Below are 26,666 nucleotides of genomic sequence, written 5' to 3' on the forward strand. Positions count from 1 at the left end.
GGCATTGCTTCGAGAAGCAGGAACCCCTGGGGAATCTGATCTAAGCTGTGGCTTGGCCTCTGCTTGCTAGTAGGTTGTGCCAGTTTTCTTTCCTGGAAGTTTGTGCCAGATGTTTTCTTTCCCAGACTCTCCATCCCAGGGGCTCCTCCTGGTGGCCAATGTGGAATCTGGCATCTGGCCTGTTGTCACTCTGCAGAAGATTCAGCTGTGGCACCCAGGCTTTGGAGCCAGGACTGGACCCTAGGGGCTGGCCTCCAGCACAGAGCCATTCACCCTGTTGCCTGGGGGGAAACTGCTGTCAGCAAGAGGGTTGGTTCAGCAGCCCCTATGGGCAGTGCTGGTCAGCCTCTCCTCTGTGACACTGGGATCCCCCTTCTCCCTGATGAAAACAGCCTTGCTGGTTGTGTTGGGTTTGGGTTGGAGCAAGGGGTGGAGGCCTGGTGGAGCCACTGATCCTTCCTTGGTGGGATGGGCATCTGTGTCTGTCTCTCCCTAGCCTGGCGACCATGGACCCCCTGACTGCAGCCAACACGGCCTTCGCACTGGACCTGTTCAGAGCCCTGAGCCAAGAGCGCTCAACAGCCAACCTGTTCTTCTCGCCCTTCAGCGTGTCCTCGGCCTTGGCCATGGTCTTCCTGGGCACGCGTGGCAGCACTGAGGCACAGCTGGCAAAGGTCCGACCCCAACAACGTAGGGCACTATGCTCTGCTCACAGCAAGTCTGGGGGTCTGTCATGGGGGTGTTTCTCGGTCAAGACTGCCTTGGGCATGGGCTGGCAGTTCAAGGGTGAGTTGGGCAGTGAGGGCAACTGGGGCTGCATCTGCACAGGGCAGGTCTGGGGCAGCTTTAGAGAGTTCAGAACCTTCTCCGGGGCCAGAATTTCCAGGTCTTGCTTTGCATGTAATGGTTGTACCTGCCCTCTTCGGTGGGAGGTGACAGAGAAACTGTCGCTGCAGGGAGTTCTAAGCACTGTTTGGAGTCCCACTTACCTCCGGCCACTTCCTTGTCCAGTGCCTTCACCAGACGTCCAGATCTGGGCCTTTATGGGCCAGCCTGGATCATGCAGACAGTCCCATAGCAAGAGGGGAGGGTGAATGAGAATTTCTAATTATTCTCAGGCTTTCTCCTGGCTCTGGGCTGAGGACTCAATCCTTCTTCCGAGCTCAGGGAACCACTCCTGGCTCTATGCTCAGGGCTCAGACTGACTGTGCTCAGGGCTCATTCAAAGTCTTTGCTAAGGGCTCACTCCTGCCTTTGTGCTTGGCTCTGAGTCATAAGCTTGATCCTGACACAAAACAGATTCTACTTTCAAACCCTCCTTTGCTCTGATAAAAATGCTGCCAAGTTTTCAACCTTCCCTCAACTAATTTAATTAATTTAATAAAATTTAATAAAATTTTTAAAAAGTAAAAAAATTTTAATTTTAATTTTTAATTTTTTTTTAATTTTTAAAAAAATTTTAAATTTTAGGGGCCAGAGAGATAGCATGGAGGTAAGGCGTTTGCCTTTCATGCAGGAGGTCATCGGTTCAAATCCTGGCACCCCATATAGTCCCCCGTGCCTGCCAGAAGCAATTTCTGAGCCTGGAGCCAGGAATAACCCCTGAGCACTGCCGGGTGTGACCCAAAAACCACAAAAAAAAATTTTTTTTTAATTTTAAAAAATTTAAAAAATTAAAAAAATGTTAATGAAAAATGCTGCCAAGTTTTCAACCATCCCCCAATTAATTTAATTTTTATCCCCATTATCACATGCAGAAAGTTTAGCTTTGTGCTTGTTTCTCACATTGCAACAGCTCAATTCTAGCAGGTATGCAAACAGTTGGGACTTTTCTTCCTCTTCTTAAGCCAGGAACTAGCAAAAGCCTGGTAGAACAAGAATGAACCTCTTGATTTGGAAAATTGGTTCTCAGGAAATGTAAATTTTTTCCACATGCTGAGACAAAAGAAGCTGTTTTTCCATGCGGCTTTTTATGCTATCTGTACTAAAAGCAACTAAAAGCAACTAAAAGACATTTTAATGTCTTGAACAATTGCATTAGTCATGACTATTAGTTTGATGACTCACGTCTGTAAAACTTTAGCCAAATTATAGAGAGTAAGAGGCACAGAATCTGCCTTTTCTCTTTCTATTCTCTTAGGGAATAGAGGAAATAAGATTTGTATAAACATTTTGTTTATTAATTGTTAATTATCAAATGGTATTAACTATTAAATATAATTCTTTTGTTTATAAGTCACACCTGTGTGGGAGTATAATTAGAACCAAAATAGAGCAAAGGCTACTTGTTATGTTTAAATGATCATGTTTCATAAAAATATATATTTTATATTCTCTATCATTTGTTCTCTTGTAAATAATATATTTGGCAACAGGAGTGAAAATATAGTTCATAAATTGCCTGCCTTAATATGGCTGAACCAGGTTCCATTCCTGATACCACATATATTCCCTCAGTTCTGACAGGGCACAAGCATGTCTGACCCCCAAATATACAAGCAAAAATATTAATTTTCTTAACTGTAAATTATTCCTACATTTAATTAGATGAAAAGCCAAAGTAAGGCACCATATTATAAAAAAAATAAATAAATAAAAGGGTCCAAGGGCTGTGGCCAGAGAACATGTGGAAAGGGTGTTGGCCTTGCATGATGCTAACCCAGGCTTGATCCTTGGCATTCTGTAGGAAATTCTGTAGGAGGGTAACTCTCCTCTGGCTGGGTGTATTGGGCTGCTTTGAATTTACTATAGAGTTTGTCTATTTTCTTTGTCCTCAGGGCATGGGTGCCATTTCTAAAACCCTTTACCAGGGTACATTTCCTGCCAACAAGAAAACAGATTTTTGACATCATACGCCTTTTTGAGCACAAAATTTTTATTTAATTTTACAGATAAAAGTTGGAAAACATATTGAAGGAAGAATGGAAAAGAACTCTTTGATTGAAATACGAGCCAATACCCCGAACAGACTAGGCAGCTTGGAAATATTTCCTGATCAAATGGTTCCCCATTGCATTATTACCATATTTCTTTATATTATTATTATCATTATTACAATTATTATTTTGTATTGTGTAGGTATTACTCCTGACACTGCACACAGAAATTACCCCTGGTAGGCTTAGTAGATTATAGGAATGCTGGGGATGGAACCCTGGTTGGCTACATGCAAAAACAATGCTCTCCCCACTGTGCTGTCTTTCTGGTCCTTCTCTTTCAGTTATTATTCTTCTGTCCCATAGGATAGTTTAGAGGGACTGCCAGTTAGGTGTCCTCCTCTCACAGGAGGACTGACTGACCATTAGAGTCAAAGCAAAGATCCCTCTCACTAGTTATTCCTTGTTTCCTGCAAAAGCTCTTGAACCCATCATAGGTGCCACGTGAAGTGGGCTAATTTGTCACCAAAGCAGTGTTGAGAGAGGGACTCAAACTGATAAAAAAAAAACATGTAAACTTTTACATTCAAGTAAGCATTAAAGAGAAATACTCAAAGGATTATTCTCAATGAGCTTGGCTAACCCACAGAAGATCTCCCCTTTTGGAGCTTGAGATCTCATCTGACATAGGAGTCAAATGAGAGAGAACACACAAACTTATATTCTCTCAACAAAGTCTACCACCAATGGTGAGACCCCAAGAGTCCCAGAGTGGGGTGGACCTTTTCTGCTAGTCAACAATCAGAAAAGACTTCACATACTCGTTTCCTCTCTGTCATCTGAGCCTCAGCTGGGCCACAAAGTTTCCTTTCAGTCCTATTCAAGTTTGGCCTATGTCAGAATAGCCAGGACCAGTGGCTTGGACATGTGCCCCCAACCATGGCGACCTAGGAAACTCACGAAGAGAAAAATAAGCAAATACCCAAAACTTCAGTTCAAATCCAGCCCACAACCAAATACTTCTGGTTTGTAAATAGAAGTTCTTTTTAAAGTTCCAACTTCTGGGGGGGAGGGGTTATTTGTTTAGATATTTTTTTTTTTTTTTTTTTTTGGTTTTAATTTTTTTTAGTTCTGTTGCTATTGTTTTGCATAGGCACAGCAAATATGGGTTAAATAGGAAGGGAAACCTTTGGCCTAAAATACAGGGAGACCTTACCATGAACCATCTAGCCATAAGACAAAAACAGACTTCAGGCATACTAAGTTGTGTAACCCCAAAGTCTTTCTCTGTGGTCCCAGTAAAAGTTCTTCAAAATCATTTTTGTCATGGTCAGGTTTCTGTAGTTAAGTGATTCTGGTTTTTGTACAGATCCCATGTTGAAGTCAGGGTGACACAGAGTGTCTTCTGGTTTCATCTCACCATTAGGTTGCAATTCAGAGAACCATTCCCTGTAAGCAGATTGTTGCTATTACCAAGTTATAGGAATGACATATGAACCCACTCTGGAACAAGTTCATGCCAGCACAACATTAAGGCATTCCCTGCAAGATGTCAGATTCCTGAGTTCCTATAGAACAGTGTTGGTTCTATAGATGGGACCCAATTTCAGGGGTGAATGCCAATGTCCAATCTTCTGAAGCTTAAGCCGTCACTATGGCAAAGGTTTAAGGTGTTCACTGCAATATAATATGTATGTGCTCTTATCCCTATTAGATAAGAATTTGTTTCCACATGTTAGTTTTCCAATTATAATGTGCCTATGCAAAAGGGACAATGCCACCACACACAAACATTTATATTATTTTTAAAATTTTTATTAATATCCTTATTTAAACACTATGATTACAAATATGATTGTAGTTGGGTTTAAGTCATGTAAAGAATAACCCCTTCACCAGTGCAAAATTCCCATCATCAATGTCCCAAATCTCCCTCCTCCCCAATCCTTCCCCACCTGTACTCTAGACAGGATTTCTACTTCCCTCATTCATTCACATTGTTAGGATAGTTCACAGTGTAGTTATTTCTCTAACATCATCTTTGTGGTGAGCTTCATTTTGTGAGTTGGACCATCCAGACCTCCTCTTTTTTTGTCTCTGAGCATTATTGCAAAAATGTCTTTCATTTTTCTTAAAACCCATAGATGAGTGAGACCATTCTGCGTCTTACTCTCTCTCTCTCTCTCTCTCTGACTTATTTCACACAGCATAATAGATTCCATGTACATCCACGAATAGGAGAATTTCATGAATTCATCTCTCCTGAAGGCTGCATAATATTCCATTGTGTATATGTACCACAGTTTCTTTAGCCATTCATCTGTTGAAGAGCATCTTGGTTGTTTCCAGAGTCTGCCTATTGTCAATAGCACTAAAATGAATATTGATGTGAGGAAGGAGTGGTATACCTGGATTGTATGAAAGATCAATTTCCAGTTTTTGGAGGAATCTCCATATCGCATTTCATAAAGGTTAGACTAGACGGCATTCCCACCAGCAGTGAAAAAGAGTTCCTTTCTCTGTACATCCCTGCCAGCACTTCTTGTTCTCATTCTTTGTGTTGTGCGCCAATCTCTGTGGTGTGAGATGATCTTTTTGATCTTGCTGCTTTCAGTATTCTGTGTCTCTGTAAGATTTGTTAATTTTTTTTCAAAGAACCAACTTCTGCTTTCGTTGATCTTTAAGATTGCTTTTTTCCGTTTCCACGTCATTGATTTCTGCTCTAAGCTTTGTTATTTCCTTCTGTCTCTCTATTTTTGGTTCGTTTTGTTGATCATTTTCTAATTCTGTAAGCTAAATCCATCCAGGCCTGGGCTTTTGTTTGGGGGCAGACTTTTGATTACGGTTTTAATTTCCTCAATAGTGATGGTGGGGGTATTTTGATATGCTACATCCTCCTTATTCAACTCTGGTAGGTTATAAGAGTTCAAGAATTTATACATTTCTTCTAGGTTCTCATATTTAGTGGCATAGTTTCTGAAACTAGTCTCAGACTACCCTGTGAGTCTCTGCAGTATCTGTAGTGATCTCTCCCTTTTCATATTTGTAAACAATTGTATTAAATATTTTGCTGGTACCTTATTGGGTGCATATATGTTTAGGAGAGTGATTTCTTCCTGCTCTATATATCCCTTGATTATTACAAAATGTCCATCTTTGTTCCTTACCAGTTTCCTGAGTGTAAATTTTGTGTCATCTGGTATTAGTATGGCCACTCCAGCTTTCTTAAGGGTGTTATTTGTTTGGATGATTTTCCCTAGCTTTTGATTTTGAGTCTATGTTTGTTCTTACTATTCACCTGTATTTCTTGTAGGCAGCAGAAGGTTGGATTGAGTTTTATGATCCATTTAGCCACTCTGTGTTTCTTAACTGGTGCATTTAGTCCATTGACATTGAGAGAGATAATTGTCATGGGATTTAGTGCCATCTTTGTGTAGAAGTTTGGTGTGTCTATATCTTAGAAGTTGGTCAGTCTTATCTTAAAGCAGCCCTTTCAGTTTTTCTTTTAAGGCTAGTTTTGAGTTTGTAAAGTTTCTGAGCTGTTATTTCTCTTTGAAGCTATGTATACTTCCTTAAAACCTGAAAGTGAGTTTTGCTGGGTGCAGTATTCTAGGTGAAGCATTTATTTTATTGAGTTTTGTCACTATGTCCCACCACTGCCTTCTGGCCTTGAGTGTTTCTTGTGACAGGTCTGCAGTAAATCTCAAGGATGCTCTCTTGAATATAATTTCCCTTTCTGATCTTGCTGCTTTCAGTATTCTGTGTCTCTGTGAGAGTTGTTATTATGACTAGGATTCTTGGTGTGTTTTTCTTGGGGTCCTTTTTAGCTGGTACTCTTTGAGCTTGCAGGATTTGGTCACATGTATTCTTTTTTTTTTTGGGGGGGGGGGCACACCCGGCTGTGCTCAGGGGTTGCTCCTGGCTATCTTCTCAAAAATAGCTCTTGGCAGGCACAGGGGACCATATGGGACACCGGGATTCGAACCAACCACCTTAGGTCCTGCATCGGCTGATTGCAAGACAAACACCGCTGTGCTATATATCTGCCCCCCACATGTATTCTTTAGCTCTGCTAGTTTCTCTGTGATGATGTTCTTGACGGTTGATTCTTTCTGAAGATTTTCTTCCTGGGTCTCTGGGACTTCAATGATTCTTTTTTTTCCATCCATCTAATTGTCTTTATTTTCTTATTATTTTTTTAAACACCTTGATTACATACATGATTGTGTTTGGGTTTCAGTCATGTAAAGAACACCACCCATCACCAGTGCAACATTCCCATCACCAATGTCCCAAGTCTCCCTCCTCCCCACCCGACCCCTGCCTGTACTCTAAACAGGCTCTCCATTTTCCTCATACATTCTCATTATTAGGACAGTTCAAAATGTAGTTATTTCTCTAACTAAACTCATCACTCTTTGTGGTGAGCTTTCTGTGGTGAGCTGGAACTTCCAGCTCTTTTCTCTTTTGTGTCAGAAAATTATTATTGCAAGAATCTCTTTCATTTTTCTTAAAACCCATAGATGAGTGAGACCATTCTGCGTTTCTCTCTCTCTCTTTGGTTATTTAACTCAGCATAATAGATTCCGTATACATCCACGTATAGGAAAATTTCATAACTTCATCTCTCCTGACAGCTGCATAATATTCCATTGTGTATATGTACCATAGTTTCTTTAGCCATTTGTCTGTTGAAGGGCATCTTGGTTGTTTCCAGAGTCTTGCTATGGTAAATAGTGCTGCAATGAATATAGGTGTAAGGAAGGGGTTTTTTGTATTGTATTTTTGTTCCTAGGGTATATTCCTAGGAGTGGTATAGCTGGATCGTATGGGAGCTCGATTTCCAGTTTTTGGAGGAATCTCCATATCGCTTTCCATAAAGGTTGAACCAGACGGCATTCCCACCAGCAGTGGATAAGAGTTCCTTTCTCTCCACATCCCCGCCAACACTGTTTATTCTCATTCTTTGTGATGTGTGCCATTCTCTGTGGTGTGAGGTGGTATCTCATCGTTGTTTTGATTTGCATCTCCCTGATGATTAGTGATGTGGAGCACTTTTTTCATGTGTCTTTTGGCCATTTGTATTTCTTCTTTGTCAAAGTGTCTGTTCATTTCTTCTCCCCATTTTTTGATGGGATTAGATGTTTTTTTCTTGTAAAGTTCTGTCAGTGCCTTGTATATTTTGGAGATTAGCCCCTTATCTGATGGGTATTGGGTGAATAGTTTCTCCCACTCAGTGGGTGGCTCTTGTATCCTGGGCACTATTTCCTTTGAGGTGCAAGAAGCTTCTCAGCTTAATATATTCCCATCTGTTAATCTCTGCTTTCACTTGCTTGGAGAGTGCAGTTTCCTCCTTGAAAATGCCTGTAATGCCCTGGAGTGTCTTGCCTATGTGCTGTTCTATATATCTTATGGTTTTGGGGCTGATATCAAGGTCTTTAATTCATTTGGATTTTACCTTCGTACATGATGTTAGCTGGGGGTCTAAGTTCAATTTTTTGCAAGCGGCTATTTAATTGTGCCAACACCACTTGTTGAAGAGGCTTTCCCTGCTCCACTTAGGGTTTCCTGCTCCTTTATCAAAAATTAGGTGATTGTATGTCTGGGGAACATTTTTTGAGTATTCAAGCCTGTTCCACTGATCTGAGGGCCTGTCCTTATTCCAATACCATGCGGTTTAGATAACTATTGCTTTGTAGTACAGTTTAAAGTTGGGGAAAGTAATTCCTCACATATTCTTCTCCCCAATGATTGCTTTAGCTATTTGAGGGTGTTTATTGTTCCAAATGAATTTCAAAAGTGCCTGATCCACTTCTTTGAAGAATGTCATGGGTATCTTTAGAGGGATAGCATTAAATCTGTATAATGCCTTGGGGTGTATTGCCATTTTGATTATGTTAATCCTGCCAATCCACGAGCAGGGTATGCGTTTCCATTTCCGCGTGTCCTCTCTTACTTCTTGGAGCAGAGTTTTATAGTTTTTTTTGTATAGGTCCTTCACATTTTTAGTCAAGTTGATTCCAAGATATTGGAGTTTCTGTGGCACTATTGTGAATGGGGTTGTTTTCTTAATGTCCATTTCTTCCTTATTACTATTGGTGTATAGAAAGGCCATTAATTTTTGTGTGTTAATTTTGTAGCCTGCCACCTTGCTATATGAGTCTATTGTTTCTAGAAGCTTTTTGTAGAGTCTTTAGGGTTTTCTAAGTAGAGTATCATGTCATCTACAAACAGGGAGAGCTTGACTTCTTCCTTTCCTATCTGGATTCCCTTGATATCTTTTTCTTCCCTAATCGCTATAGCAAGTACTTCAGTGCTATGTTGAATAGGACTGGTGAGAGAGGACAGCCTTGTCTTGTGCCAGAATTTAGAGGGAAGGCTTTTAGTTTTTCTCCATTGAGGATAATATTTGCCACTGGCTTGTGGTAGATGGCCTTAACTATATTGAGAAAGGTTCCTCCATTCCCATCTTGCTGAGAGTTTTGATCAAGAATGGGTGTTGGGGGCCGGGAGGTGGCACAAGAGGTAAGGTGCCTGCCTTGCCTGCGCTAGCCTTGGACGGACTGCGGTTCGATCCCCCGGTGTCCCATATGGTCCCCTAAGCCAGGAGCGACTTCTGAGTGCATAGCCAGGAGTAACCCCTGAGCGTTACCGGGTGTGGCCCAAAAACCAAAAAAAAAAAAAAAAAAAAAAAAAGAATGGGTGTTGGACCTTATCAAATGCTTTTTCTGCATCTATTTATATGATCATGTAGTTTTTATTTTTCTTGTTATTGATGTTGTGTATTATGTTGATAGATTTACGGATGTTAAACCATCCTTGCATTCCTGGATGAAACCTACTTGATCGTAGTGGATGTTCTTCTTAATGAAGCATTGAATCCTATTTGCCAGGATTTTGTTGAGGATCTTTGCATCTGCATTCATCAGCGATATTGGTCTGTAATTTTCTTTTTTTGTAGCATCTCTGTCTGGTTTAGGTATCAAGGTGATGTTGGCTTCATAAAAGCTATTTGGAAGTGTTCCGTTTGTTCAATTTCATGAAAGAGTCTTGCCAGTATTGGTAGTAGTTCCTCTTGGAAAGTTTGAAAGAATTCATTAGTGAATCCATCTGGGCCTGGGCTTTTGTTTTTCGGAAGACATTTGATTGCCGTTTTAATTTCATCAATGGTGATGGGGGTGTTTAGATATGCTACATCCTCTTCCTTCAACCGTGGAAAATTATGAGTCCAAGAATTTATCCATTTCTTCCAGGTCTCAATTTTAGTGGCTTAGAGTTTCTCAAAGTAGTTTCTGATTACCCTTTGAATCTCCGTCATATCAATAGTGATCTCTCCTTTTTCATTCCTAATACGAGTTCTCAAGTTTCTCTCTCTCTCTTTCTTTGATAGGTTTGCCAGTGGTCTATCAATCTTGTTTATTTTTTCAAAGAACCAACTTCTGCTTTTGTTGATCTTTCGGATTGTTTTTTGGGTTTTCAGTTCATTGATTTCTGCTCTCAGCTTTGTTATTTCCTTCTGTCTTCCTATTTTGGGGTCCTTCTAGTTTTATTAGCTGTGTCATTAAGCTACTCAGGTAAGCTCCTTCTTCCTTCCTGATGTGTGCTTGCAAAGCTATAACTGTTCCTCTCAGTACTGCTTTAGCTGTGTCCCATAAGTTCTGATAGTTTGTGTCTTAATTGTTATTTGTTACCAGAAACCTTTTGATTTCCTCCTTGATTTCATCTCGGACCCACTGGTTATTGAGTATGTGGCTATTTAACTTCCAGGTGTTAAAATTTTTCTTCTGAGTCCCTTTGGAATTCACAAATAATTTCAGAGCCTTGTGGTCAGCGAAGGTAGTCTGCAAAATTTCTATCCTCTTGATATTATGGAGGTATGTTTTATGTGCCAGCATGTAGTCTAATCCTGGAGAATGTCCCCATGTACATTGGAGAAGAATGTGTATCCAGGTTTCTGGGGGATGGAGTGTCCTATATATATCCACTAGGCCTCTTTCTTCCATTTCTCTCCTCAGGTCTAGTATATTCTTGTTGGGTTTCAGTCTGGTTGACCTATCCTGTGTTGACAAAGCCGTGTTAAGGTCCCCCACAATTATTGTGTTGTTATTGATATTATTTTTCAGATTTGTCAACAGTTGTATTAAATATTTTCTGGCCCCTCATTCGGTGCATATATGTTTAGGAGAGTGATTTCTTCCTGCTCTACATACCCCTTGATTAATATAAAATGTCCATCTTTGTCCCTTACAACCTTCCTGAGTATAAAGTTTGCATTATCTGATATTAGTATGGGCCACTCCAGCTTTTTTATGGTGTTGTTTGCTTGGATAATTTTTCTCCAGCCTTTTATTTTGAGTCTATGTTTGTTCTGGACTATTCAGGTGCGTTTTTTTGTAGGCAGCAGAAGGTTGGATTGAGTTTTTTTTGATCGATTTATCCACTCTATGTCTCTTGACTGGTGCATTTTAGTCCTCTGACATTGAGAGAGAAAGAATTGTCCCTGGGATTTAATGCCACTTTATATCTCGAAATTTGGTGTGTCTTTTGGTTATTCTTGTCTTAAATTAGGTCTTTCAGTTTTTCTCTTTAAGACTGGTTTTGTGTCTGTAAAGTTTTGAGCTGCTTTTTGTGTGTGAAACCATGTATTCTTCCGTCAAACTGGAAGTGAGTTTGCTGGGTATAGTATTCTGGGTGTGAAGCATTCATTTCATTCAGTCTTGTCACAATATCCCACTACTGCTTTCTGGCATTGAGTGTTTCTGGTGACAGGTCTGCTGTAAATCTCAAGGATGCTTGCTTGAATGTAATTTCCCCTTTTGATCTTGCTGTTTTCAGAATTCTGTCTCTATCTGTGGGATTTGTCATTGTGACTAGGATGTGTCTTGGGGATGGTTTTTCTGGGGTGTCTTTTGGTTGGTACTCTTCGAGATGCAGGATTTTATCACATATATTCTTTAGCTCTGGAAGTTTCTCTTTAATGATGTTCTTGACCGTTGATTCATCCTGGAAGTTTTCTTCCTGGGTCTCTGGGACTCCAATGATCTTAAGTTGTTTCTGTTGGATCTTATCATAGAATTCTATTTTCATCTGTTCCCATTCTTTGACTAATTTTTCCATTGTCTGCTCATTTGCTTTAAGTTTTTTTTTTCCAATCTCTCCTGCTGTATGGAATTGTTATGTATCTCCATCTTCCACAGCACCAAGTCTATTCTCAGCTTCTGATACCCTGTCCCAGAGCTTATCCATTTTGTCATTCACTTCATTTACTGACTTTTTCAGGCCTGTTAGTTGACATGTTATTTCAGTTTTGAGTTTTGTGATTTCTGTCTTCATATTTTCTTGGTTCTTATTAGTGTTCTGTTCAACTTGATCCATGGTTTCTTTGAGTTCTTTGAGCATCTTCCATATTGCTAGTCTAAAGTCCTTATCTGAGAGGTTAATTAGTTGGTTGGTCATTATCTGGTCATCAGAATTGTCATCTTCATTCTGTATATGTGATGCTGACCTGTGTTGTTTCCCTATTGTCACACTTGTATTGTGGGTTTTTCTATGTGTTGTGGTGGTATTCATTGGCTATATGATGCAGGCAGCACACTCCTCTGGCTCCGCCCTTTCTGAATGGGCTGACTTGCCTCTAAGGGAGGGAGGTCCTCCGTGAATGAAGCCTCACAATGGATCAAATCTTAGGTCCCAGCATGCAACAGAGAAGACAGTCGGAGAGAAATGCTTGCTTCTGTGATCCAGCACAGTTCTTAGTATGATTTTTTTCTTCTTGTTGCAATGGTGTTCTTTTCTTAGAAAGAGCGCATGGCCACATAGTGAAAGCAAAGTGGCCGTGCTCTGCCTGGAGCCTCTTTTGCCCCACTCCCAAGAGTTTCACGCAAGAGGACAGTAGACAGACATTTACAGGTAGCACTCACAGTTTTTCACAGTTGAGCCCCACTGGGCAGGCGTAGATTTGTGGATTTTCCCCCCGCCTGATCGTCCCAAACAGGGGACCCGGATTCTGCAAAGCCTGCCGGGTTTTTTATGTTCTGGCGTCCCGCCCTGAAAATGGCCTCTGGGAGAGCAAGTTTTTCTAGAGCCTCTTTTGCCCCACTCCCAAGAGTTTCACGCAAGAGGACAGTAGACAGACATTTACAGGTAGCACTCACAGTTTTTCACAGTGGGCCCCACTGGGAAGGTTGTAGATTCCTTGGATTTTCTCCCGCCCTGATGTCCCAAACAGGGGACCCGGCTTCTTGCAAAAGCCTGCCGGTTTTTATGTTCTGGAGTCCCACCCTTGACTTCAATGATTCTTAAGTTGTTTTTGTTGAGCTTATCAAACACTTTTATTTTCATCTGTTCACATTCTTTGAATAATTTTTCCATTGTCTGATCATTTGCTTTAAGGCTTTTTTCCCAATCTCTTCTGCTGTATCAGTTGTTATGCATCTTATCTTCCAGCTCACTAATTCTATCCTCAGCTGCTTTTACCCTGTTGGAGAGGCTTTTCATTGAGTTTTTTCAAGTTGTCTACTGATGTTTTTTAGACCTGGTATTTGACCTATTATTTCAGTTTGGAGTTCTCTGATTTTTATCTTCATATTTTCTTGATTCTAATTAGTGTTCTGTTCAACTTTTGTTTGTTTGTTTGTTTTTGTTTTTTGGGTCACACCCAGCAGCACTCAAGGGTTACTCCTGGCTCTATGCTCAGAAAATCGCCCCTGGCAGGCACAGGGAACCATATGGGATGCCGGCATTTGAACCACCATCCTTTTTTCATGAAAGGCAAACGCCTTAACCTCCATGCTATATCTCTGGCCCCATTCTGTTCAACTTGATCTATGCTTTCTTTGAGTTCTAGGAACATCCTTCATATTTCTTCTCTAAAATCCATATCTGAGAGACTAAGTAATTGGGCCTTGTTGGGTCATCAGGTTGCCATCTTCATTCTCTATGCCTGATGTTTGTTTGCGTTGTTTCCCCATTGTTCAAGCTTGTATTGTGGGTTTTTCTACATGTTGGTGGTGGTATCTCATTGGCTAGATGCTGTGTGCAGCCCATGAAATGAAGCGGAGCAGCCACATCCTCTGGCTCCACCCTTTGTGGGCAGGTCTATTCACCTCCAAGGAAGAGAAGCCATCAGGGAGAATGCTGCACAGGCTCAGTTCTCTCTGCACAGAGGCAAGCTAGAAGGTGAGGAGATGTGCGGCGGCCACATCCTCAGATGGACTAGGCCTCTAGTTCTGCAACCCCACTCACTGTGGCAACCTGCCACCCTCAGGGGGCGCTGACTTTGAACTGGAAGTCCAGCCGACCCTTCGTTTGGGTCTCAGTGCTCTTAGCTGCCCCTGGCTGTCTAAGGAGATTCAGCCCTTCTTTCTGCCCTTCCTGCATGCTTTCCCCCCATCCCTGTCCACCAGGCCCCTATTTTAAAATAGGTCAGCATTAAGCTGACCTAAAATTCCCTTGCAAATCTCTTGCACCATAATGGATCTCTTGGGACCTGCCAGAATGATCCCTGAGAACAGAGACAGGAGTAAGTGCTGAGAACAATTAGGATGGCATAAAAGAAGCATCCATACTTTTGCTTAGATCCTTTCCACGTGTGCAAGGGGAGAGAGTGGGGAGAGGAATTATTGTATACCCTCAACTATTGCTAATACAAGGCAAATTTCACCCACTGATAAAAAAAAAAGGGAACCAGTTTCACAAAAATAAAACAAAAATCCAAATAATAATGGCCTTGAGACATAATACAGAGGGGAGGGCATTTGTCTTCTAGATGTGGTTGACCCTGGTTCAATCCTACGCATCCCATCTGTCCCCTAAACACCTTTTTGGTGTGATTCTTGAAAGCAGAGACAGCAGTGATCCCGAGCTAACCAAGTCTGTCGGCCGTAACACAAAACAAAAGCTTAAAATGTTCTTACCTTTATATTAAAACTATGGCCATTCTGTTTTTCTCATTCCAGAGAGGAACCAAGCAGGCTGTGTTTTGGTGAGAAGGGTTCTAAAGTCCCCTCTCAGCTGTGAGTTGATCTGAGAGTGGGCGGGAGAGATGAAGGGTCCCCCAAGAGCAATGACAAGCCTTAGTTGGTTTGTAATTGATTCTGTTGAAATCCAGTCCTCAAATTGCCCCTGTGCCCACTAGCTCCCTACCACCAACACAAACACTACATGAACATTTACAGCTAAAAACAGATCTAGGGCTGGAGCCCATAGCATAGCGAGAGGGCTCTTGCCTGGCAAGAACAGTTTTATATCTCCTGCATCCCTTGTGGTCCCCTAAGTACTGCCAACATTTTTAAGTACAGAGCCAAGAGGCTGGGTGTGGCCCCAAACCAAAACTATAAAATAAAAATAAGAACACAATTGGAAAAAGAAACTGTTTACCTCTAAGAGATATGGTGGTGACTGTCAGAGTCACAACCAAGTAAGTAGGAGAGAGAGTCCCAGATACAGAGAAGTGGAAGATGCAGGCTGAATTTCTGGAACCATGTCCCCTAGGGCTCAGGAAGGGGGACAAGAAGAGGGTGCACAGGAAGCTGGATGTGCCTGGGACTCCCCTCCCTTTCTACATTGCCTGCCAGGGCATCAGGACTTTGCAGGAAGCCTGTGGGGGTGGCCCAGCCCTGGGCCCGCCCTTGTTCCTCTCTGCAGCTGTAACAAAGACTTAGCACTATCAAACCTCACTCACCCTCCACCAGAGCTCTGGAGAGAAGGTAGAGAGAAACCACAGGGCTGGGGCTCTGGGGCTAGAGGGAGGGGACAGTCCTCTGGTCTTTCTCTATCCCCGCCCATCTCTGCCCTCCCTCTCTGCTCAGCCTGTAGTTTATGGAAACCCCACTGCAGGGCACAAGGCTCCAATGCTGAGTCCTGGGTGCACAGTGCCCACAGTGGTCCTGGGCATTGCTTTGGGGACCAGGAGCCCCTGGAGGATCTGGGCTAAGCTGTGGCTTGGTCTCTGCTTGCTAGCAGGATTGTGCCAGTTGCTTTCTTTCCTGGAAGTTTGTGCCAGATGTTTTCTTTCCCTGAATCTCCCTCCCAGGGGCTCCTCCTGGTGGCCAATGTGGAGCCTGGAATCTGACCTGTTGTCACTTTGCAGGAGATTCAGCAGTGGCACACGGGCTTTGGAGCCAGGGCTGGACCCTCAGGGGCTGGACTCCAGCATTAGGGCCACCCACCCTGCTGTCTGGGGGGAGCCCGAGTCCGACAAAAACGGCACAGGCACTTGATTGGATGTCAAAGGAGTTGTCAGCAGGAGGGTAAAATCTAGCTATTCAGCAGCCTTGCTGCTGCATCTCTCCTCTGTGACACTGTGGTCCCCCCCTCTCCCTGATGCAACCAGCCTTGCTGGGTGTGGTTGGGTTTGGGCTGGGCAGGGAAGGGGAGGTCTGGTGGACTGCCTGATTCTCTCCTTGATGGGATGGGCCACTGTGTCCTTCTGTCCCCAGCCTGTCGACCATGGACCCCCGACCGCAGCCAACACTGCGTTTGCACTGGACCTGTTCAGCGCCCTAAGCCAAGAGGACCCCAAGGCCAACCTGTTCTTCTCGCCCTTCAGCGTGTCCTCGGCCTTGGCCATGGTATTACTGGGCACGCGTGGCAGCACTGAAGCACAGCTGGCTAAGATATAACCCCGGCAATGTGGATCACCTCATCTCTGTTAGTCTAGGGGTGCTGAGATGGGGGTGTTTCTAGGACAAGGACCTTGGTTGGGGGCTGGCATCAGGTGTTGTCAGTGCAAGGGTGAGTGGGCCCAGTGAGGGTTAGCACCAGCCCCTAGGGCCAAGTCTGTACAGGACAGGTCTGGGGCAACTTCAGAGAGTCCAGAACTTTCTCTAGGGCTGGACTTTCCAGGTCTTGCTTTGGATATGATACTTGTACCTTTCCTCTTCGGTGGGAGGTGGCAGAGAAACTGTCCCTGCAGGGAGTTCTAAGCACTGTTTGGGCTCCCACTTCCCTCCGGCCACTTTCTTGTCTAGTGCCTCTACCCAGCGACTAGCTCTGTGCCTTTATGAGCCATCCTGGGTCATGCAGCCAGACAGTCCCATAACAAGAGGGGAGGGTGGATGGGACTTTCTAACTGTTCTTGGCTCTCTCCTGGCTCTGTGCTGAGGACTCAATCCCTCTTCTGAGCTCAGGGAACCACTCCTAGCTCTGTGCTCAGAGCTCCAGCTGATTGCTCAGGGCTTACTCCTGCTTCTGTACTGACCTCTGGATCATGAGCTTGTTCCAGCCACAAAACAGATTCTACTTTCAAATCCTCCTTTGCTCTGATAAAAATGCCGCCAAGTTTTCAACCTTCTCCCTATAAATTTAATTCGTATCCCTTATATCACATGCAGAAAGGTCAACTTTCAGTCTATTTCTCACATTGCAACAGCTCAATTCCAGTAACTACACAGATACTTGGGTCTCTATAATAGACTTTTCTTCCTCTTGTCTTTTGCCAGGAACTGGCAAAGCCTGGGAGAACAAGAATGAACCTCTTGGTTTGGAATTGGTTCTCAGGAAATTTAAATTTTGCCATAGGCTGAGACAAAAGAAGTTGCTTTCCTATAAGTGAGTTTTAATGCTAATCTGTGCCAAAAGTGACACCTCATGTTTTAATATCTTGAACACTTGCATTAGTCATGATTCCAAGTTTGATGACTCACGCCTGAGAAACTTTAACCAAATTATTGATAGCAAGGGGCACAGATTAGAATCTGCTCATTTCTATTCTCTTAGGGAGTAGAGGAGTAGAGGAAATAAGATTTGTATAAACATTTTGTTTATTAATTATGAAATAGTATTAATTATTAAATATAATTCCTTTATTTATAATTCACATATTGTGGGAGTAGAATTACAACCGAACTAGAGCAAGGGCTACTTATAATGTTTAAATGATCATGTTTCGTTAAACTATATATTTTATATTATCTATAATTTATTTTCTTGTAAACAATCTATTTGGCAACTACAGAGAGAATACAGTGGGGAAAGGGCTTGCCTTAATGTGGCTGAACAGGTTCTATTCCTGGTACCACTTATACTCCCTTAGTTCTGACAGGGTGATCCCTGAGCACAACCCGGTCTGGTCCCAAATAACAAGTAAAAATAATAATGTGCTTAACTGGGAACTATTCCTACTTTTAATTAGATGAAAGACAAAGCAAAACATAATATTATAATAAAAAATAAAAGGGGCCCAAAGGGCCTGGAGCCATAGCACATATGGGAAGCGTGTTTGCCTTGAATGATGCTGACCCAGGTTTGATCTCTGGCATCCCCTAGGAAACCCTGCATCTGCCAGGAGTATTTCCTCAGTGCAGTCAGGAGTAACCCCTGAACTCTGCCATGTGTGGCGCTAAGCCCAAAAATAAATAAGCAAAATAAATAAATGGGATCAGAAAGAATGTGTCCTTTCTTCTAGACTCTTCATTTCGACACAGTGAAGGAGATTCATCCGAGATTCCAGAGCCTGAACTCTGATATCAATAAGCATGGTGCTTCCCACATCCTGAAGGTCGCCAACAGGCTATATGGGGAGAAGACCTACAAGTTTCTTCCTGTGAGTACTTCGTACCACATTCTAGAACTCACTAAAAAGTGTGGGGTTTGGCCTGCACACTCAAGCTATAGTTATCAGTTGAAATATTTCTGTTTTCAGAAAAATGACATCGATTTTTAGATGCTGTTGAGAAGCCAGAGTCCCCATTCACTGAAGGAATTTCCTCCACAGTCCTGGGTGAGGGAGATAAACCAGAGTTCATGCTCTGAAGACAACAGTGAATCCCTTGCCCATTCTAAGTGCAGCAACATTTGGATATTGAGGAAAATTTTAGATAAAGTTTAGGGAAGAATTGCTCCATTTTATGAAACACTGAACTATGTATGCTTAAGACAGTAGTTGTCTGTATGTGTCTATGTGGCTGTGTGTTTGATCCTAATATTTTTAATATATATTTTTATTTTAACACCTTGATTACATACATGATTGTGTTGTTTGGGTTTCAGTCATGTAAAGGACACCACCCATCACCAGTGCAACATTCTCATCACCAATGTCCCAAGTCTATCAGCTCCCCACCCAACCCCTGCCTGTACTCCAGACAGGCTTTCTATTTCCTTCATAACATTCTCATTATTAGGACAGTTCAAAGTGCAGTTATTTCTCTAAACTAAACTCATCCCTGTTTGTGGGGAGCTTTATGAGGTGAGCTGCAACTTCCAGCCCCTTCTCTCTTTTGTGTCTGAAAATTATTATTGCAAGAATGTCTTTCATTTTTCTTAAAACCCATAGATGAGTGAGACCATTCTGCATCTTTCTCTCTCTCACTGACTTATTTCACTCAGCATAATAGATTCCATGTACATCCATGTATAGGAAAATTTCATAACTTCATCTCTCCTGACAGCTGCAAAATATTCCATTGTGTATATGTACCACAGTTTCTTTAGCCATTCATCCGTTGAAGGGTATCTTGGCTGTTTCCAGAGTCTTGCTATGGTAAATAGTGCTGCAATGAATATAGGTGTAAGGAAGGGGTTTTTGTATTGTATTTTCGTGTTCCTAGGAGTGTGTTACTAGGAGTGGTATAGCTGGATCATATGGGAGCTTGATTTATATTAAGCTAAGAAGCTTCTGCTCCTCAAAGAAAATAGTGCCCAGGATACAAGAGCCATTCACTGAGTGGGAGAAACTATTCACCAATACCCATCAGACAAGGGCTTATCTCCAAAATATACAAGGCACTAATGGAACTCTACAAGAAAAAAACATCTAATCCCATCAAAAAATTGGGAGAAGAAATGGACAGACACTTTGACAAAGAAGAAATGCAAATGGCCAAAAGACACATGAAAAAATGCTCCACATCACTAATCATCAGGGAGATGCAAATCAGAACAACTATGAGGTACCACCTCACACCACAAAGATTGGCACACATCACAAAGAATGAGAACAAGCAGTGTTGGTGGGGATGTGGAGAAACAGGAACTCTTATCTACTGCTGGTAGGAATGCCGTCTAGTTCAACCTTTATGGAAAGCGATATGGAGAATCCTCCAAAAACTGGAAAGTGATCCTAATAATTAAGAGATAGAATATTTTGTGTGACAGTGAGATTTACAACTCTCAGGGCAATTTGCATTGAATTTTAAAGATTGCAGAAAACAGTCTCCGTTAATGTCATTTAGTGAATTCAAGGCATTTTTTTCTTTCTCTTTTGCTAAATAGGAGTTCTTAGATTCAACTCAAAAAATATACGGTGCTGAGCTGGCCAGCGTGGACTTTCAGCATGCATCCAAAGAAGCCAGAAAGGCTATCAATGAGTGGGTCAAAGAACAGACAGAAGGTAAGGCTTTGGCACAGCATCACTCACCAGATTTGCTCCTGTTGCTCCAGCCTTTCAAGAAATTTCCCAGGCAGAAGCTGCAGCTGGTGGGGAAGGAGCAATAGCCCAGCAGAGGAGTTTGATTGCATGTGGCTGAACCAAGTTCAATCCCCAGCATCCAATAGGATCCCCCAAAAATGCATTGATTGATTTCTGAGCACATAGTCAGGAATAATTCCTGAGTGCCACCGAGCTTGGCCCCCAAACCACACACACACACACACACACACACACACATACACACACACACACACATGCACACACACACATGCACACACAAACACACACAAAGAAACTACAGCTGAAAATTCAGAAAGGTGCCGTTGAAGACACTATTTCCCACCCTACATGTTCCTCCACATTTAGATGTTATAAATTGTGCAAATACTGAGTGTAAAGGGAAGGATCCCTGTGCCACCTGTACATCTGAGTTGACAGGCTGTGGTCACACATTTCTCTTTCCCCAACACAACATCTAAGAAATGAGATTAATGTGGGGAAGGTCAATCTTACTGGATGTGACCTAGTCTGGGGATGATTTTTGGTCCCCAATTTATGTCTTTCTCGTTGGTTCTATGACTACATGTGCGGCATAAGCAGTAGGTGCTTGTGGACAGGGTTTTATTTCATGGATGATAGTCCTACCCCATGGAGGTTTCTCTTTTCAATGAGAATAAAATCTCTCTTAGGGGATCATGAGAATGAGCTGAAATTAATGAGGACCATCATTTCCTGGAGAAATAGTTTGTGTTTCTGAGAAAATTATGGCTGCTCACAACACAAGACTCATCACTGTCATCAAAGAGAAATCTGCCTTTCCTTTAGCTCAGATACCCAACTGATTTGCTTGGAATGAGGCACTTAATCTTCCGAGTATACCCCATGAGTTGGCTTATTCCATGTAGAAATCCCCAACTTAATCTCCAATGAAAGGAAAGGGGAAATGAATAAAGCAATTTTATTGAGCATAATTTTATTCATCAAAAGTCACTTTAGATTTTCATATCTGATAAATGGATTTTTACACATTCTCTGTCTCTCTCTGTCTCTCTCTGTCTGTCTCTCTCTCAAATCCTTTCTGGTTTCAGGAAAAATCACGAAAATGTTGGCCAAAGGGGTGGTGGATAGCATGACCAAACTGGTTCTGGTGAATGCCATCTACTTCAAAGGGAAGTGGCAGGAGGAATTCTCCAAAGAGGACACACAGAAAGCTACATTCAGGCTGAACAAGGTGAGGCCCCACCACAAGCACGTGCTGTCTCTTACGTGCTATGCCTCGAAGCTGCTTGGCTCCTAACAGGCAACTGGTTTTGCTCTTGATCAGAAAGACACCAAGAAGGTGAAGATGATGTATCAGAAGAACAAATTCCCCCTGGGCTACATCGAGGACCTCAGGTGCCAAGTGTTGGAGCTTCCCTACCAGGGCGAGGAGCTCAGCATGGTCATCCTGCTGCCCAACGACATTGAGGATGGGGACTACAGGCCTGCAGAAGGTACTGTGGCCTTGCAGGCCTCCTAATACTTCTGATTCTGTGCCCTGTGAACCTCAGCTGCTGGCCCTGTTTGGTTTACTGATGCTTCTTGACTTTTGTTTCCTGTTCATGGTTTTCCCATTTTCATATCCTACCAATAAATGTTTTCCAGTCAAAGTTTAGATGCAGTTGGAGATCATTTATGGCAATCCAGTGGAATGGGCTGAAGAATGTCACCTGGTCACTAGCTGGTCCTGCCCATGCTCTCCCAGGGCCATAAACGGATGGCTGGTTGTTACTAGAACTTTTGTAGGAAATTGTTTCATCTTAGAATATTTTTGATACTTCTCATCTCAGTTTGTCAGGAAACTGACAGCCCAGAAATAAACCTGTGAGCCAGGTCATAGCTAGTGGCTAAGCTGTTCCTTGGTATTCATGATGATCCCCAATATTTTTAATTAACTTAATTTAATTTTAACTTTTTACTAAGTGAGATAACTACATTTAAAATGTGCTTTAGAACAAAATGGAATTAAGAAATAAAGGACATATGAATTTGAAAGAACTTTGCACTGTGCTGAAAATCAACACTCTTGCAGTAATATAATATACCAATCCATAAAATGTAAGTCAACAGAATTCTCAGTTCAACATTTTCAAATACAACATTAAGGTCAGGAATTTCACATCTATGGTAGCACACATAAAAGGGCATTATAAATATGATAATGGTATTTTTAAAACATTAAAATTTTTGAAAGCCCCAATTTTAAAAAACAAAAACCTTTAAAATTATTTACAAAATTAGAAATGGATGTATGGATGATGGATGTGCGATTGATGGTGGACTCTATAAACCAGACTCCCTTGACTCGAAATTAGAAAGCTTCCTGTACAATTCTGTCCCATTATCAGCATTTGAAGGATTGAACAACCACGAGATAGGAAGGAAGCTAATGAGCAAGGGATTGCATGGGTCTGTGCATTTAAGTCCGGCTTAACCACAACCCCACCATCTTCAACAGTGGAAACCATCTTCAAGTCTTTCCTTTTGCCATTCAAATTGCAGATCGAGAAGCAGATGACTTTGGAGAAACTGAGCGAGTGGACGAACGCAGAGAACATGTCAGTCGTGGAGGTCAGAGTCTACCTGCCCAGGTTCAAGCTGGAGGAGAATTACAGCCTCAAATCTCACCTTGCCCATCTGGGCCTGACCCAGCTCTTTGATCCCAGCCAGGCTGACTTGTCTGGCATGTCTGGGGCCAGAGATCTTTTCGTTTCCAAAATTATACACAAGTCCTTTGTGGAGGTGAATGAGGAGGGCACGGAAGCAACAGCAGCTGCCACAGCAATCATTTACGCCAAGTGCAGGAAGCTAGTGAAAGTGTTCAATTGTGACCACCCTTTCCTCTTCCTCATCCGTCACAATGCTTCCAGCACCATCCTCTTTCTGGGTAGGTTTACTTCCCCATAGGGACTCAGACCCCTGTGCCCAGCTCCAGTTTGGTTCAATGTCCATAAATGATGGCTATTTAGTTATAGCTTGACCAATAAATCTACAACTAAAACTCATATTTTGACTTTTCAGTGCCTTTTTTGGGGGGAGATTTGGGGGGGCCACACTCGGTGAGGCTCAGGGGTTACTCCTGGCTATTTGCTCAGAAATCGCTCCTAGCTTGGGGGACCATATGGGACACTGGGGGATCTAACTGTGGACTGTCTTAGGTTGGCACCAGGAAGGCAGATACTTGAGCGCTCTCGCCCTGTCATCTTGGTTTCTATGGGAGATAAACTAGTACTGGATTTGGAATGCCTCAAGTTGATAATAATGACTAAGAAAAAACACCAGATTCTTTTTAATATTTAATTATTTTTATTAAAATACCATGAATACAAAGGTTGTTCAGAATACAGATATTATATTTTACTTTGACAGATACAACAATATTCATGATTGTGTTTCAGTCGTGCCATTTCTAATACCCTTTCCACCAACAAGACAACAAATTCTTGACACTATAGGCTTTTTTAATGCCTTTTCTTTTGAGCACAAGACTATAATATTACTTTACAGATAGAAGTTGAATTGCCAAGGAAACAATTTGAGGGGAGGCTATAATTATTATTTTTTTTTTTTGCCAACACCATGGGGTGTAGGCCTTACCCCTGACTCTGCACTCAGAAATTACACTGGGTAGGATCATGGAAAAATAGGAAGGAAAAACCTTTGGCCTACAAAACAGGGAGACCTGACAATGAATCATCTAGCCATAAGACCAACTTCGGGTTTCAAGCATACTAAGTTGTCTGTTATCGTGGTCAGGTTTCTATAGTTAGAAATCCTGGTTTTTGTAAGGATCCTATGTCGAAGTCAGGATACTACAGAACATCTTCTGGTTTCTTGTCACAATTAGGTGCCAACTCAGAGAACCCTGCCCTAAAATCAGGTTGTTGCTGTTCCCAAGTCATCAGAGTGTCTTATGAACCCACCTGGAGCGAGCGGGGCAGCATTGGGGCTTTCCCTGGAAGATGTCTGATTCCTGTGTTCCTATAGAACCATACTAGTTCTATAGATGATATCTAAGTTTCCATGGTGAATGGCCAATGTTCAGTTCTCTGAAGCCTAAATTAAGTCACTAGGACAAGTGTTTAGGATGTAAGGCCCTACTGCAATATAATTTTATCTGCTCTTATACCTATTATTTAGGAACTTATTTCCATACGTAAGATTTCAAATTGGAATGTACCTATGCTAAGAGGGACAATGCCATAGACACACACTTTTATTTTATTCCTTTATTTTTTTTATCTTTTAATTTGGGGCTCTTACTTTTTTCATAGAACCTTGGGGCACAGATTGTTCTATTTTACTACATATTCTAGCATTTTTCTATTAAACTAAGAAGAAAGGAGTAGGAATGGATGGGAGCCAGGGGTCAAGTGGTCTCAGAAGCATTGGCGGGGATATAAATAAAGGCAGAACTATATATTGACCGGCCATGTAGCATAGACATCTCCGTTTTAGGGTAATGTTGACCGGCCAGATGGTCTATTGACTTTCTTAGAGCAGTGTGCTGATTTTCCCCAAGAAATATTTTAGCCAGCAGGCCCGTAAGTGTGGCCCCCAAATCAAAACCACCCCAGATGTTTGAGTTATGACTATGGAGCTAGACACAGAGATTCTGCCTGGCACTAAGTCTCCCATGAATCCTAGCCATGGTCTAGTAGTGGACAATGTGGTGAGTCAGAAACAAGTCCCTATGCTCTGCAACTCTCTCAAAGGGGCTGCAATGATATTTGTGGGGACCCAAAACCAGCCCCATTTCAGTAATAGGTGATGCTAGTATTCCTGTAACAGCACTGGAATGATGGGGGAATATGGGACCCATGTCTGATTCATCCTGATTCACCCTGAGCAGAAGTACTCAAATTTTATCACTGAACCACATCAGAGGAATGAGAAACACATTTTAGTGCATGTGAGGGCTTGTCCTGCTGCATTAAGAATATTCTTTGTGGAACCAGAGTGATAGCACATTGGGAGAGTTGCTTGCCTTACATTCAGCCAATCAGCATTTGCACCTATCAGGGACACCAGGCCTCACACTGAGGAATGGCATTCAAGACTCCTGCTCTATCTGGTTCCTTCCACTTGGTCCCCTGAGTGGTTGCAGCCCATTGGGGCCTCCTGAGCACAGACTGTATCCAGCTGCATCATGGGGCCATTTCTGCTCCAGGGACAGAACTGCACTGGTATTGGAGTATGGGAAGACAAAAAAAATGTCTTAGGAGGTGGGGTCATGGGCCCTCTGAGCCCTCCTCAGCAGGGTGGGCAGCGGTATTTGCCTCCTGTGTGAGCGCAGCCCTCATGGCCTTTCCTCTGAAGCTGTTCTTTGCCTTGGGACAGGAGGATCCCACAGCCAATCTGTTCTCACCTGGGCTCTATCAACTCCCTAGCGGAACATGTGCTGGAGCTTCCCTTTGAGGACCTCAGCATGGTCATCCTACTTCGCATGAAGTGAACCAGAATTGCTACCTGGATCCAATATGGTTCTCTGAGCACCACCAGGAAAGTGTGAATACTGAATGAGTCCTGAGTGTGTATGTGTGTTGGAAAGGGTCATTGCATGAGTACAGAGTCAGGAGCAATCCCTGAGCACGATTGGGTGTGCCCCTCCAAAACAAAATAGCAACAGAATTCAAGACAGGACAATCACCATGTTCTAGAACTCTCCACTTTGATCTCCAAGTGGAGATCAACCATCCTTGTGTGGTTTGGGGTCAGTCAGGCTGAGCGAAGCTACACCCCGGAATAGGCTTAAGCCAGCTTCCCTGTATGAATTCTTCCATCCAGAGACAGTAGAGAAGTGGAGAATCTAGGAAATGGGTTCCCCCGGGACTTTGTCTCCTGGGCAACCTGTAGCACCACTGCCATTGCTCTGTGGCACCAAACTGCCACACTTTGGATGGACCAGGAATGAAGTCAGAGCAGCTGATCCTTCTTCAGAGTTTTGGCAGGAAGTTTTGGTTCAGTTGGACTGTTGGAAAGGATCAGCCTAAGGGGACAGAGTAGGGAGGTCATAAGCCCTGTGAGCACAAGTTTGTGTGTGTGTGTGTGTGTGTGTGTGTGAGAGAGAGAGAGAGAGAGAGAGAGAGAGTTGGAAGGTCCATTGCCATTTGCTAGAAGACTGAGTCTCAATGTTATATGTGTGAATGTGTGTGTTAGTTTGGATCAATGTGTATGCATGTGAATGTAGTGTGTATAAGTGTGCATCTGTGTATGTAAATGTGAATATGTATGACTGTGTCCAGACTTAGCCCTGTGAGAACAAACAAGGTTGAAGGTCTTTGGTTTGTGAAAGATCGTGACATGGTCTTAAAGTATGGAATCAATTCTCTTCTAACTAGTCCTGGAGTTTCTCCATTTTGTAATTACAGAAATCTTTG

The 26,666-nt window shown here is 42.5% G+C and overlaps 1 protein-coding gene across 1 annotated transcript; it reads left to right on the forward strand.

Moving 5' to 3' along the window:
• The first annotated feature begins 504 nt into the window (after positions 1-504).
• LOC125996047 (leukocyte elastase inhibitor-like) lies at positions 505-23,193 on the forward strand. The gene is given in 7 exon segments (XM_049765011.1): positions 505-674; positions 18,283-18,420; positions 20,091-20,208; positions 21,336-21,478; positions 21,572-21,718; positions 21,720-21,740; positions 22,789-23,193. Coding segments are annotated over 7 exon segments (1,140 nt in total). The 5' UTR covers positions 505-506.
• Positions 23,194-26,666: the final 3,473 nt, after the last annotated feature.

This window comes from Suncus etruscus, chromosome 18 (genome assembly GCF_024139225.1).
Source record: "Suncus etruscus isolate mSunEtr1 chromosome 18, mSunEtr1.pri.cur, whole genome shotgun sequence".
Classification (NCBI taxonomy): domain Eukaryota; kingdom Metazoa; phylum Chordata; class Mammalia; order Eulipotyphla; family Soricidae; genus Suncus; species Suncus etruscus.